Source organism: Numenius arquata, chromosome 1 (genome assembly GCF_964106895.1).
Source record: "Numenius arquata chromosome 1, bNumArq3.hap1.1, whole genome shotgun sequence".
NCBI lineage: Eukaryota > Metazoa > Chordata > Aves > Charadriiformes > Scolopacidae > Numenius > Numenius arquata.
In genome coordinates, this window is record NC_133576.1 from 109,392,826 (window position 1) to 109,407,414 (window position 14,589).

Consider the following 14,589-nt stretch of genomic DNA (forward strand, 5'->3'; position numbering starts at 1 on the left):
CAAACCACCAAACTGATGTCAGGGAACATTGTCCCCTACCTCATTTACAGAGAGAGAAACCAGAGGTGCAGATGCCTGCAGAGCATCCCAGCTAGCTGATGGACCGCGGCAGCACGGGGATGGGCCCGTCAGGTTTGGAGGCCCATAAACCTCAACGCCTCAGCAGGATGCTGCAGTGAACAGATCCTGTCTCCTGCAGGGCTTATTAGTTCAGGCACAGCACCCGCCTAATGCAGCTCTTCAGCTGCTAGGCTCAGGCTGGCTGGTATCCAGCCTCTGCTGCGCCTCTGCTCCCTCCTTTCTTGCACCTCCTTCTGGAGCCAGCAGGGCAGGAGATGGGCAGCTTGCCGGTGCTGTCGGTGAGCTCAAAGGTTGTGTTTGTACACGGAGGGGAAAAGCAGTTTTGAGTACAGAGGTAAGCACAGCAAACTCTGTCACCCCTAGCTGTAGGCTGGGCTCGAAGCGTTGGGTCAGTCATCACGGAGGGCTCTCCAGGGAGCTCAGCCAAACTTCGCCCACGAACTCAGGAACAGATGCTCACGGGGGAAGTCTGGTGATACCCACCAAGAGGTAAGGTTGCTCACCTCCATGGAAAGAAATCATCCCCCAAACTGGACTTAGGCTGCAGGACTTCTCAACTGCAGAGGGCTAGGCTAGATTCTCACTTGTCTTTCAACGCTCAGCTCCCTGCAAACACCAGGTGGCACAGGTCTTACTGAGTGCCCAAGCTGTAATTACGGGTCAGCCAGGATGGGATCTGGCTGCAGCCCACTGAGTGACTTGCCTGTAGAGAACATCAAGGACCTTTTTTCACAAAAAACAACTCAGAAGCTACTTGATCTGCAAGTTTCTTCTGCGTTGTAAAAGTCAAGAACCAAAAGTTACTATTACAAAAAATGCTGAAAGGCTGCTTTCAGCTTCAATTAATTTTCCCTATGAGTGAGTAAAGAAAAGGTCTTCCCTTCCTTAACCTCTGCTTCATCAAACTGAGTTCTCTTGCTATAGGCTGTTGATTGGCCTCTGGCAAATTAAAGTTGCTTTAGTTAAAGCAGCATATAGGCAAAATACCCAGACACAGCCTGGATTTATCTGTGAACTGGGATGTTGTTTTCTAATCACTGGCTTATTATTAAAAAATCATTAAAAGCTTAAAAATTATTAAGAGAAACCTCACCAGTAAGCTCATTTTTAGCTGCAACACTAAATTATCTCCAGTTGCCTTGTGAAGCTCCTGGAGATTAAGCTGGCTTCAGATCTGTTTTCTGATAGTGCCTTCATCTTTTACCAACAGCCTAAAAGAAAATTCATTCTTTATAATCAGTTATTTACAAACCAGTGGTTATGTTTGTGCAACCTTGCATGACCTTAACATTTTTGAGTCTGTTTTGTGAAATATTTTCTGTGGCAGAAGAAACCCAGTAAAAATTTTGTTTTATTTTTAAAGCTGTATTAATTCCCGTATGATTTAGACCCTTGAGATTCCAGGCAGGAATTATAATTGGATGAAAGATTCCAGTTTGACTGTAAGGGGGAAACCAGATGAAGCAATGGCAAATTATTGCAAGCATTTGTGTCTGCTTTCCTGTACACTTTAAAATCTTGAGCTGGGCATTGCCACTAATTGCCTATAAGTAAACACACCCTTATTTGTAAGGAACATGCTGCTGCTGCATTGCTGCCTTCTTTGAGTTTGCATTTGAGGTTGGCACATGGCTCTGGAAAACATGTCTTTGCACCCACTCCCAAAAGCACGGGTAATGAGAGGTCTAAATCTGCGTACATGTCTTGAGGCAAATACTTATATGGGGTACTTCTTGACTCAACAGTGGTAAAGAGGTTCCCAAAAATCATTTGCCAGAATGATGGCAGAGAGGAAACTAAATGAGCCAGACGTGCCTCTGACCACTTCACATCTATTTCGTAGGAATACAAGGAGAGAAAATGAAACGCAAACGTTGTCCCCAAGCCAACAAACCTTAAACAACAGCATAACATTTTTCAAGGACTGATGCCTCAGGCTCCTGTCAGATGTCTTCTGGTGAAGCTTGCTATGGTGACCTAGAACATTCCTGATCCTGGTACCTTCACGGCCACTGCTGGGAGTCACATTCCCACAGCTGAGGCGGAAAAGGGGAACATGTGCCTGCATTTCACCTGCTTCTTCAGTCTGTCATACTAATGCAAGTCCTTTCGATAAACCCAGCAGGGCCTGTGAAATGGGTTGGAGGTGGAGTGAGGATCAAGCTTTATCTCCCCCTCTGCTGTCCCTGCACCAGGGCAATGACAGCTTTTAGGGGACCAACAAAGTCATGTGTGATGGCAATATTTTAACTTGCCCCCCAAAAATACAGGTCAGCTGCAGGCTTCGATACTGCAAACCATGAGCCAGCCTAAAAAGCCTGGGTAAATTAGTATTTCCTCACCTCTAGTGATGCTATCTCATCCTAAGTCACCAAGATCTGTGTAGTGCCTCTGGCTTTCACTGCTCAAAGATAAACAGAAACAAACTCCATCGAGTCCGGAATCAGACCCAGAATCCAGGCAGGAAACAGAAACAGCGCTATGTAAGTAGCCTCTCTGCTTTGTACCTCTTTGCACAGACAAGTAACATAGCTCACATGCCAAAAAGCAGGTCTGAAGCATTAGGGATCCTGCCTTAGGGGGAAAGCAATCGTGAAGCAGTTAATTGAATAAACCCAGGAAAAGTTTGTTCTGCTGGCAGCCATCCCATAAGGAGAACGAGAGGCAAATTTGCCCGAGTGGATTATTTGCTCCACGTGACTTGCTCCACGTTATTTGTTCCACTCAGCGCTCTTTAGGATGTGTTTACCCTTGTGCCACGGTGCAAAGTCCTTTCCGATAGATGTCAAACACTGTCCTCTGCCCTTCAGAGTTTATTTCGTACTGCTTGTAATTACCAGTGAGGGTACTTATCCTAAAGCATATTTTGAAGCATGTCTTGCTCTCTTTGGCATCCCTTATCTGCCCCAGTGATCTCCTTTCCAATCCAGATTGATTTAATTAGCTGGTAATATCCCTGGGTTTTGGACTACCATAAGGATTTGCATTTCTGATGAGTTCAAGTTACCAGATACTTGTGCAATCTTCATACTTTTTGATTGGTTTCAGTCTTCTGTGCTGATCCTAGGATTTCTGAGTGTGTCCCATGTGTCTGTCTGTCTGTCTGCCTTCTTCACTCTTCTCAGATATGTCTTTCAGATATGACTTTGGCTTGGTCATTATTGATGCAAATGTTAAATGATTGCTCTTGAGACCCTTACACTGCTGCACCCTTCCTTGCACACCAAGCTCTGTTTTTATGTAGGATTGCAGGGTCAGAACAATTCAGGAGAGAAAAGACCTCTGGACATTTCACTGTCCAACCACTGCTCAAAGGACAGTCAACTGCAAAGGTACATCAGGTTGCTCAGGGTCCCATCAAGATTTTAAAATCTCCAAGGATGCAGATGGCAGAGTCTCTCTGGGAAGCCTGTGCTAATGCCTCACCATTCCCATGAGAAGGACTTTTTACCTCATATCTAGTTAAAATATCCCTTGTTTCGGCTTATGGCTGGTCCTTCCTATTCTTCCAGTGTGCATCTCTGGAAAGATTCTGGCTCTGTTTCTCTATACAATCCCATTAGTTAATTGTAGGCAGCAATTCCCTTCTCTGATCTTCAGCCTTTGACCTCTCCTCCCCCATCCTCTGCTCCAGCCTCCTGACCAGTTTGGTGCCCCTCACCGGGCTTACTCCTCTGTGTCAATGCCTTTCTTGTGATGGGGAGCTCCAAATGGGACTTGATACTCTGGATTTGGTCTCGCAAGTTACGAGCAGAGGGTAAGAATCATACACCTGGATCTGCCTGTTACAATCCTGCTAACACAGCCAGGATGATGAGGTTGTCCTTTGCCACTAGGGCACATTGCTGGCTCGTTTTCAGCTTGTCTACCAGGACCCCCAAGGCCTCTTCTCCAAAGCTTCTTGCTATTCACTCAGCCTCCATCCTGCACTGTTGCATGGGGTTATTCTGTCCCTGATACCTGATCCTACATTTACCTTTGTCCCTCTGTCTCGCCTGGCAATGGTGACAGCACCCACGGTCTATTTGCTTGCTTTGCCTGAAATTCTCTGTTGTCAGTTAGTCCAAAAAGTTATTCCCTATTTTTGCCTTGATGGGAAGTCCCTTCTAGTAGAAATAAATTGAAAGCTCTTACCCTGCAGTTATGTTGCCAAACCTTTTTTGCTATATCTGAATTCTCCCTCAAAACTTGCTTTTGGGGAGTGAAAAGAAGATAGTCTTACCTGAACCTGTGTAAAATAGTAATGAATATAATACTTGGCATTCCTGTGTCCAAACTTTCTGGATTTATCTTAAGGAAACAATTATCCTGATTGGGTTTTCTTTTGCATAATTCAGATGAACTGTAGGGTCTAGGTGGCATTCATTTCATCTAACTTCAGCTTGATAAAAATGCCATATCCATCTGTCTTCTGGCTAGTCTTCTGGCTTCCTTGATCGCCAGTGGCAAGAAAAACAGTGTTCCTTTGAGGACAATTCATCTCACTGACTCTAGACTCCAAAAGATGTTGCATCTCAGAGATGTCCTCAGCTCTCAGGTAGTACAAGTAGGGAACTCACAGTACTGGCCCGCAAACAAACCCTGGCTCCACTGGTCTGCAATGTGCCTTTTCATACCATGGGGGTCCAACCAGCAGAGATAACACACTCCTGCAGGCAAACAAAGATCTTCATCTGAGCAGACGTGGCAATGCAGTAGCGAGACATCCAGGCTCACTTCCTTAAGAGGAAGATGTCTTTGATCCACCCTGTGCTCTTCAAAAGAGATGGGTAAGTTTGCTGGACTCCAGCAGGTTTTGCATACAGACTTTTGCTGGATCAAGTTTGATAATGTTTAGAATAAATATAAAGGATCTGATCCTGCAAAACATACATATTTCTGAATCTGTGCACATGCTTGACATTGAACTCCTGAGTGTTCTTGCCAAGTTCAGGGCACTACCGTGATACACAGTTGAGTGCACAGGTATTGGTGGGAGAGGGCTTGCAAAGCTACACCCTCTGACACCACATGTGCCGCCATCCTGTCGTTTCCACTTCAACCTCTCATTTCTGCAAAGCCCGAAGGTGGCCTTAACCGTCCCCTTACCCCAGCTGCCCTACATAATCCTTGTGTGGTGGTTATTTACTCCATTTTCACACTTATTAATCTGCTTATTTTCCACATGGCAGTCCCTAAGAGTGGAAGAACATTTTCATCCTCTGCTGATCGGTGTTTTTCTGTTCCGTAGCAGCCGCCTTCTTGTTCATCTATAGTGTTCGTTTTCTGCACAAGGGGACATTACTGATTTAATCTTTTCCTGTCGGCACTTGATGTGAGAGAGTGTGTGATCTTGTGTTTAAGATATTCACAAGGACCCATGTCTCTTCTCCACCACACGTTTCCCAGGGGTTGGTGGGCAATACACCAACCACTCTGGAGCTCAATATTTCCATGTGCAAAATGCCGGTAAAATCACTAAAGCTGTGCAGGTGATTTATTTTTTACTGGGGAGGTGAATCTGAAAGGGAAAGGGATTTCAATTTGGATCAGCTCAGAAGGAAATTGCTCTAGAAGAAAAGACTAGAACTGAAAGCACTAGATCTGGTATGGAAATAACCAATTAACTGATTTCCAAAGTTGTTTCAAACATTTCTGCCTTTTAAAAAAAGAACAACAAAATAAGCACACAAAGTACTCGGAGGTCTCTGCCATTCTCCCCCAGTGACACTTCCATGTTATTGCTGGGACTAAAGGGGAGAGCTAAAGATAAATCCATTAATGTTATATAAGATGCTCAGAAATGCCTCTAAATAAATAAAAGTGCTTCAAATTGTACACTGTGTATGTGTCAGGCAATTCATCTGCAGTGCCAGGATGTTCTTCCCTCTTTGGAGGAGAAACGCTGTGGGAAAGCTGAGCAGGAGTACTGCAGGTGGCTATTAGCAGCAGGTCACTCAGAGCAATTTTCAGGACACCTCCATGCATCACTGAAATTTTACCATTCAGCACAGCCCTCAATAATCCCTAGGGGTAAGAGCTTCGTAGGAGGTTGTGAGAACCAGCTGAGGCCACTGCCTTGCCCAGCTGCTTGCTCCTGCAGCATGGAAGCGGAAGGGACATGTGCCTACTCCAGGAGTACACACACAGGGCCACCAGCTTAAATCCCTGCTGAAAGTGGATTTGCACCACCACACAGAAGCAGAAGGAAGATATTCTCTTTTGCCAGTGCTGGTGAATGGATAGTGATTATATCTCACTGTGCTGGGCGGACAACAGGCGAAGGTGGCACCTCCAGCTTGACCTGCTCAAGCCCTGATCCAGTGCCCGATGGCAATAAGATTTTGCAGGCATGTAAGGCACTTGGCTTCCTCGCCAGTTGCATCAGCAAGTGGTGACAGCAATGTTTCGCTGCTTTTTGTACCTCTCCTCATCTTGCTGGCAATGATTTTAAAGTGGAACTTCATCTGTCAATCGGTAAATTGGTGGCACTGAACAAGCTGAGGATTGAATGATTGTGATTTCTTCTAAAGGAGCTTAGAGAAAAAGAAGCGATCCAAAGTTGCAGTGAAATAAGTGATGCTTTCCTTTTAGCAGGAGCGAAAAATGGCCAAAATAAGGTTATTGAACAACAGATGAGGAGAATCTTCTGCTTTAAGACTTTGGTATAGTTGGGAATGGGCACGATGAGGAGGAACAATAGCACAGAAGAAAAGGTACTTAATGAAAAGAGACAAGCTATAGAAAGAAAGAAAAATATCGCAGTCTGATAAGGCATTTAATAGCTCAACATCTGTGCTTTTCCTTTCTAAATACAGCACATAGATACAAAGGTAGGCTGGGAAGTTGCTGCCATGTTCAGCCAGACAGTGGAGAGTTCAGGCCCAGGCTCTCCAGGCTCCATCAGAACGTGCTCTGCTCACCTCTGTTGCAAAAATCACACCAAAACCAGGACTAACGTATTACCTAAATCTCGTTCAGCTCTGCAAAGGAATTCTCTCTTTGGTGGCACGTATGCTTCCTGGCACCCACCTCCAGCAGCTCCAAGAAGGATCATGGCTCTGCACCATGCTGTGTCATGCCGTGCCATGCCGTGCCATGCCATGCCATGTGTGCCGGTGCATGTGGGCAGCCCCTACATCACGGTCATCACTTCCATGGTCATTGCTCCCACCATGCCAGGGGAGAAGCAATCCTCATCACTTCGTGCAGCCAGGAGAGTGTGGTTGTGTCCTCCCACACTCCTCACTACCTCACTCCATCCCCACTAAAGCTGGGTAAAGACGGTCCTCCCCCCCTGCCACTCTGAAATTATTGCAAAATTCACAGTTTTTCCCTCTTCTGTACCAGGCTGAGAGACGTTGATTGCCTGTTGTGATGGGAAGGCTTTGAGGGTGCTGGGCAGAACCCAAACTCTCGTCTCTGAGCTGGGCAGGACAAGGATTGTGGTCTTTCTATGACATAGGAAGCACTGAAGCCCCAGGGAGACAGAGCACAGACAGCAGCTCCTTTCCCTCTCTTTACTGGAGCTCTCAGGATCTGCTGTGCTTCCTTTAAACTCTTTTTTTTTTTTTTTTTTTTTTTTTGATTACTTAAGAACCCCAGATTGCCTCTGAGGAAAAAAGGAAGTTTCTAAGAGGTGCCCTCCAGCTGAGTGTGCTGGGAGGTCTTTGATACCAGGACAGCATCTTAATGATTAAACAAGAATTTATACTCTCTGCATACTCTGTAAATTCTGATTTTGAGGCAAAATTCATGATGCTTGGGAACATGGCTTAGAACTTTTTAATGTCTGAGCCTTGCAGGATGGTATTCAGTGCTTGGCTTCTCTACTGAGACAACCAGCAAAGTGTGCTAATTAATGCCAGTTGTGGGAATGTCCAGGGGTGACTTACATCTGCTGGGAAGCAGACTGAGAACTCACCACTATTATTTCATATAATCAAGGCTTATACTAAAACACCCCTCTTTCCTCCGCACCCCATGTGCTAGCCACAGCAATTGCTTTGGGAAAGTATTTCCCCTGAGGGAGGTATCTGGGCCGTTTTGTCTTACCCAGAGGGCTGCACTGAGAAATCATTGATACACTGAGCCGTATCAGAGTGGGAGGATTACAAAGCGATATGTGGTGGTGTCTGATGGCTACTCCTCATCCTGCTGTCAAACACCCTGTTGAAGGGAGAAGCATTTCTCTAATACTATAATAATGGCACTGTATCCCATTGATAACATCTGACTTGAAATGTCCTGTGACCATGTTGAGTTTATTATGGAAATTCACCCTCAAAATCAAATGTGGGTAGGAAAGGTCTCAATGCTTTCCCACTCTATCCCATCTCTGGAGCTGTAGCATGACAGGCAGCACCAGTTAACAGTGGTAATTAATTTTCTGTGATGGTTTGGGGCAGGAGAGGAGGAAAAGGAAGCCAGAGCATATTATCACAGAAATTTCCGAGGTGGCAGCTCTTCCTCTCCCTCTCCCTCTGCCAAGGAGACACCATAATTGTTATTCTGGGAGACCATGCTGAAGCTTGGAGCTGCCCTGCTTTGCAGTGTGCTTGGAGCGAAGCCTGTGCCACACTGCTCACCCACCCCACGGTCCCACAACACCATGGGTTGTGCAGGTGCGTGGATCTGTGTGCTCAAGGTTAATGGGTTATGGGAGAGGGGAACCAGACAGTGGCAGCAGTGGATGGAGAGCCCCCAGGGAGAGCTGCTAGAGCGTGCTCTGCCTCCCCTCCATGGAGCATCATTACAGTTGCATTGGCTGGTGGCTGTGGATGCATGGATGGAGGCTCCCAGGGTGCTCATGGTCAACTTGATTACCAGTTTTGCCCACTGAAACCCCTCCAAGCAGGGGGCAAGCTGAAAGGGGGAGTAGGGGAGGTGGGGGGGGAGCAGCAAAGCAGCTTCTGTCCACATGCCTACAAAAGGATTTGGAAGACTGCAGTGCCCAAGGCTCACGCAGCCCTGGCCCACAGTTGGGATGGGATCCAGGCACCTTGGCAGGAGTGCGAGTTTGCAGGCAGCAGGGGGTTTTGCAACCCCTCTCACCAGGTCTGTCACGATCCTGCCAGACACTGGGGCCAAGCGCCACTTGGGCTCCCCAAATCACAGCCCTGCATGGGATATTTGAGGGTGTCTGGGCCGAGATGGTGGTGGAGAATGTCTGGGGGTTGTTAGCAGCAGGTTTCAGAGTCCCTCTCCTCCCTTGCACCAAATAAATAAATAAATCTCATGGGGGTATAATGCACCATAGCACTTTATTTCTGCTGGGGATAAAGTGGATTGCAATGTTATTTGGCTGGCCACTGTGCACAGAGCCGAACTGTTATAACAGGATTCAAATGCCTTCCCTAACTCAGACTAGATTTTCTTGTTGCTTTAAAAAGGTATCTAGAAGACAGCTTGGCCTCATAAACCATGCTACGACCCTTTTTCAATATAAGGTTGAACTATTTACACCCCCCTTTAAATATGCTTCTTTTAATAATTCAGCGAGTTCCTTTAAGTCCTATGGGAAGGATGGGGAAGGGTGGTTTTTACAAGAACATTGTAAACACACTTTCTTACTCTTTACAAGAACATTTTTCACACTCTTCAAAGAGACAAAGTTGCATGTAAAAAGCTAGTAACTCCTTGAACAAAGAGGATCTGCTTTAGCCAGCTGTACGCAGCCCCTTGCAAAGCATCGGTGCCTGGCTGGGCTGCGATTGCACTGCAGTCCCCTGCCGTGTACGGCTGGTTTTTGGGGCAGGGTTCGATGCCAGATAAGGAGCGAGGGCACAGCTGCCCACCTTTGCCTTCTCCCCGACGTGCATTTAACAGTGCTGAGGAGAATTGCTGTTAACAGGGGGAAAATGCAGAGGAATTCACTGAGCCTCATCTCCGCAGGGACCAGCAAACCCTGCTCGTTTCTTCCACGCACACGGAGCACCTTAAAACTTTCCCTGCACGCTGGGCCCTGCAGCATAAGTGGTGCTCCTCTAATTAATACGGTCTTGGAGGGAGCAGCCACTTATCTGGGGAGCTCCGTTGCCTGGCTGTGCCTCTCCAAAGGGAGACGTCAGGACGACCGTACGCTTGAAGGAAGACAGGTTACAAGGTAATGCTTATAATACGATTGAGAATGAAGGTGACCTGTAGAAGTGTGGTAAATATGTGGTTTTCTCTGCTTGCCAAGTGAATTTGATCCCAGCGTAGCACTGCCTTGTAAGGCGCTGCTGTCATGCCTGGGAAAGCTTGTGGGAGGACAACAAGCGGAAAGCAGCAAGGGGGACAAAGAGGCTCCAAAACAACCCCCCCACCCTATTCCTACCCGTACCAAACAGGCAAAATGGAGGGGAACGGTTGCAAAATTGTCTTTCCTTGCTTAAAGCTGCCTGTGTCAGCCTGTCGTGCACAGGGAAAATAGCAGCAGATCAATAGAGGTGTCTGAGCTGACACTCTTACCATCTTCTCCTTTAAGATACACTGAAAGGCTCATCAGGCTTCCCAGCTAATGAGCCTTTCAGTGGGAAGAAAGACAGAAGTTTCTTTCTAAGTGTGTGCTTCTCTGCCAACCTCTGGACCTCTCCTAAAGGAAGAGGTAAGTGATGGGCTCTGGTCATGGTCAGAAGTCTGAGCTGTGATTGCGCTGACAGCGTGCTGACATAACTTTACTGGAGGCCCCCCTTGGTCTAGCCGTGGATCTGTGACAGCAGAAGCAGGTGCAACCTTTCCCTGGAGGGTACCAGGGCTCCCCTGCCCTCTGCTGCCCACCGAGTGCTTTACGTGATGCCAAATCTCTGAACACACATACATGATCACCAGCCATGGGTCCTCGGGGTGGGCTGGATCTCATCGCCACCCCTGAGCACTGCCCTGAATGGAAGGAATGAGAATGGAGGTCCTGCTGCAATCTGACTTTAATGGAGTTATGCACGTTTGCACTGATTGAGGACCTGACCTGTGTGAGGGATGTCAATGTGTATAATCACAGCAGAATAAGATGTCTGTCACTTATCATTTGCACCAGTCAGCCAGGAGCCCCTTGCCCAGGTGCTATGGAGATACGGAAGAAAATAATCCCTTTGCGAAGAGCTTACAATTTTGGAGTAAGCACAAACATTTAAGCCTTGAAGGGAAGGGAGAGAAATGACATTGCTCCCAGCCTTTGTTTCCTCACAGGCTTGTATTCATCGACCACAAACCTTAATACAGTTTTCACTCCACTTGTCAATGGTTAAGATAGATTTGGGGGCTGTCAGCAAAATGTTGCAGTTGAAATGACCCAGCCAGAAATAATAGACTATGAAACATCAAAGTAGTCATAATACTGTAAACCACCACAGAGTAATACGTTTGGTCCTTTCCTTTTTAGTGGTCCCTCAGATGTCTTTTGGTGTATGGGACAGTTTAGGGGGAATTTACTGTCCCAGCTTCAGAAGCCTCTATGCCAGTTTGCTGGAGGGAGCAACCACAACCTCCCTGTGCATCTCTGGGGGAGAAACAGACACCCCAAGAAGCAGGTTCATCTAACTTGTCTTTGACAGCAGTTTTTGGACAAGGTGCTTTGCTAGTTGCGGGTGACCACCTCTCTACCACCAGTTAAGAGCCAGTGGGGTGAGGTGTCCTGCTTGGAGACAGCTGGCGTTGGCCCATGGGCTCCTACCACTCTCTGGTGCTGGAGGGTGGGCGCCGGCAGTGCTGTGCTGGCCACAAAGGGGTCCGACCCACACATCTGGCTGCTGGCACAAAGCAGTGGTGCATTCCTTACAGAGCTGGTGGGAAACCAAACTGAACACCTTGAAGGTGGATCAGTGCTAAAGCCTGCCATATTTACCTGGCTGGATGTGAGCTGGGTAACTCAGGAGCACCTTCAAGGCATGTTTCGCTTTACAGTCAGGGGGTTTTTTCAGAGCAGAGAGGTTTCTTGTCAGCTTGTCTCATCTGCCTGGTGTCACAACAGGCCCATGTGGGATAATGTGCCATCGGGTTCCCACCGCAACCCTATCACAGGAGCAATTCCCACTGAGGTCAAGACAATTCTCATTGGGGCTTCACTGACACGTCAGACCTTTTCCTAGAGGCTCCCATTTGTTTCCAAAAGAGTTTTGCATCCCGTGCCTACTTTCAAGTATTGCCAAGACAGTACCAAGATTACTCATCTCTCTACCGGGCTTTTGGTCTGAACAAGTGAAGAGCCTAGCTATAGAGGATTTTAATACACTAAAATGCCCTGTGTGTTTAAGAGAAAGGAAGAGAAACATCAACTTTTTTTTGGTATATTCAAGTTAAAATGCTGCAGCTCCTCCAACAGCAAATCTGCAACTCGAAAGGATCTGAACTGACAAATTCAGGTCCAGCCCTAGAAACCAGTGGAGCAGCCAGCGGACACCCCTCTGTGTGCTTATGGGACCTCATCAGACAATGTCACTAGCACTGAAATTGTATTGTGACCTTCAATAACCTTTTTTCTGCTCATTTTTTTTCTTTAATAATTAAAATTATAGATGAAAGTAGCAGGAGACAGTCACATAAAAGGGGTCGAGCACAGAAGCATTCATTTACAAAATCTCCCCATGCACTTAGGAACACGGCTATTTCTTTTATCCATTTGGACAGCCAGATCCTTTCAGATAACGACAGGGCTGCAGGTTTTTTAAATAGCTTGTGTCATCGGAGGAGCATGATGTCAGGAGAGACGAGCCCGCACCCGAGCAGTCCATGCCCTGGGAGCAATTGCCCCGGCTGGCGATGGTCCTTGGGCTGAGCACAGCTTTGCAGGGAAAATCCTCCCTGAGCTAGTGCCCTGCTAGAAACAACGTCTCGCTGCCTGAGCACAGGCTGAGCTTGCAAATATAACTGCAGGAAATCTGCCTTTTTTTGGGCTGGGATGCTGCTCTGAAGAGGGATTTACCCCATCAGCAGACCTCCCAGGGTCCCATGGCTGGGGAAAGATGCTCCCCACAACCCCTCCGAGTTCTTCACAGGGACCTCAGCAGAGCCAGAGATAAGTTGTCCTGAATTAATTTCATTTCCGAGTTTGTGTCAGGCTAGTGGAGCAGCATCGTAAGTCAGGTCCACAAGGACTTTCCGCAAAGCAGGAGTCACTTTGTTAAAGTTGGTCATTCGTTACAGTGATAAAGTAATTAAAGCCTCCCAGTCGCTTTCTGCCCCTGCTGCTCCTTCTCTAAGTACAGACATCGGGGCTCTGGTATAGATGGAGCTGTTGACACTTTGTCAGTGAAAAACCAGAACTATGCCAGTAAGAGAAATGTTTTATGGGGACTATAAATAGTTTTGCATTAAGGCAAATGTATTCTCCCACCTAAAATAGATTCACCTTGCAAACAGCTTAAGGACATTTTCAGCGCCAGAGCAACGCCTTGAGACTCCTCTCAGGAGACAGAAACAAGCTTCCCCCCCGCCAAAAGCAAACATGACCAACAGCTGGAGACCCCTGTGCTGCTGCCCCCCCTCTCCCCGCTCCCCACGGCTGGGCAGCAGCCGGCTGTGCTCCGGAGACCACCCAGCATCCTTCCACCAAAAAGGGACGGTAATTCATCCAACTAACTTTCCCAACCAATTTTTCCAGAGGCTTTGCAACACTTGTGTTCATTACATGAGTGAAAGGGATGAGGAAACTTTGGGGAGGGGGAGCAGCGACTTCCCACGACCGCTCGGAGCAGCGGGTTGCGTCTCCTTTGCTCCGAAGGGAATCGTGCAGCCAGACAATGCAAACATCCTCTCTGCCAGGGCTGCAACGTGTTAACAGCACTCTCCCCTTGCTGCCAGAGCATCATTTAATTCCCTGCAGAGAAATGCCGGTGGTGGTGGAGGTGGGGGGGGGGGGGGGGGGGGGGTAGATGAGGAGATGTCAGAAGAGAAAAAAATATGTTTAACTCACCTTTAGGCTGTGCGTTGGGTTGACGACGCAGACAAGTTGCCCGGCAGCTGAGAAAACCCTCTTTGCCTTGTAGTGCTGAAACCGCAGGTGAATAAGATCTAACACAGCCCCAAAGCACTGGGTGAAGAAAAGCATCACAACTTTTGGCGTTGCTGCTGCCGCTGCTGCTGCTGCTGCTGCTGCTGCTGCTGGCGGTGGGCAGGGGAAGCAGCGAGGGAGCCCCTGAGTCCTTGAGCCCCGGGGAGGGAGTGCAGTCGGCGAGAGCTACGCTCCGGCACGGCTTAGCATGCCTTCATATTCATCATCAAAATAAGACGGGAAGAGGCTTGCAGCAGCGGGGCGGCCAATGGAAAGGACAGAAATGTTATCCTTGAGGTCCGGAGACAGCCAATAACGAATGCCTCCCCTCCAGAAACTCCCTGATGAATTGAGCCTGGTGGAGAATGTATTATTGAACATTACCATACATCAGCACATTGCATTTATCTTGTGATTACAGCCAGTCATACGTAAGGCTGTGGAGATATGCAGGCAAAACTGATTGCTTAACGTCTCCATTTATTAATTGCCTTAATTTAACAAAGGAGCGCTGGGATAACAAGGCTAAATGTAAGGTGTAGGGAAGAAGCCCACCAGTG

At 47.5% G+C, this 14,589-nt stretch overlaps 1 protein-coding gene across 1 annotated transcript in view; it reads right to left on the reverse strand.

Annotated features, from left to right (window-relative positions):
• SIAH3 (siah E3 ubiquitin protein ligase family member 3) overlaps positions 1-14,086 on the reverse strand; it is a 54,504-nt gene extending 40,418 nt beyond the window's left edge. Inside the window, exon 1 of the mRNA XM_074157176.1 lies at positions 13,952-14,086. Coding sequence (XP_074013277.1) covers positions 13,952-14,086 — 135 coding nt within the window. The remainder of the gene's footprint in view (positions 1-13,951) is intronic.
• Positions 14,087-14,589: the final 503 nt, after the last annotated feature.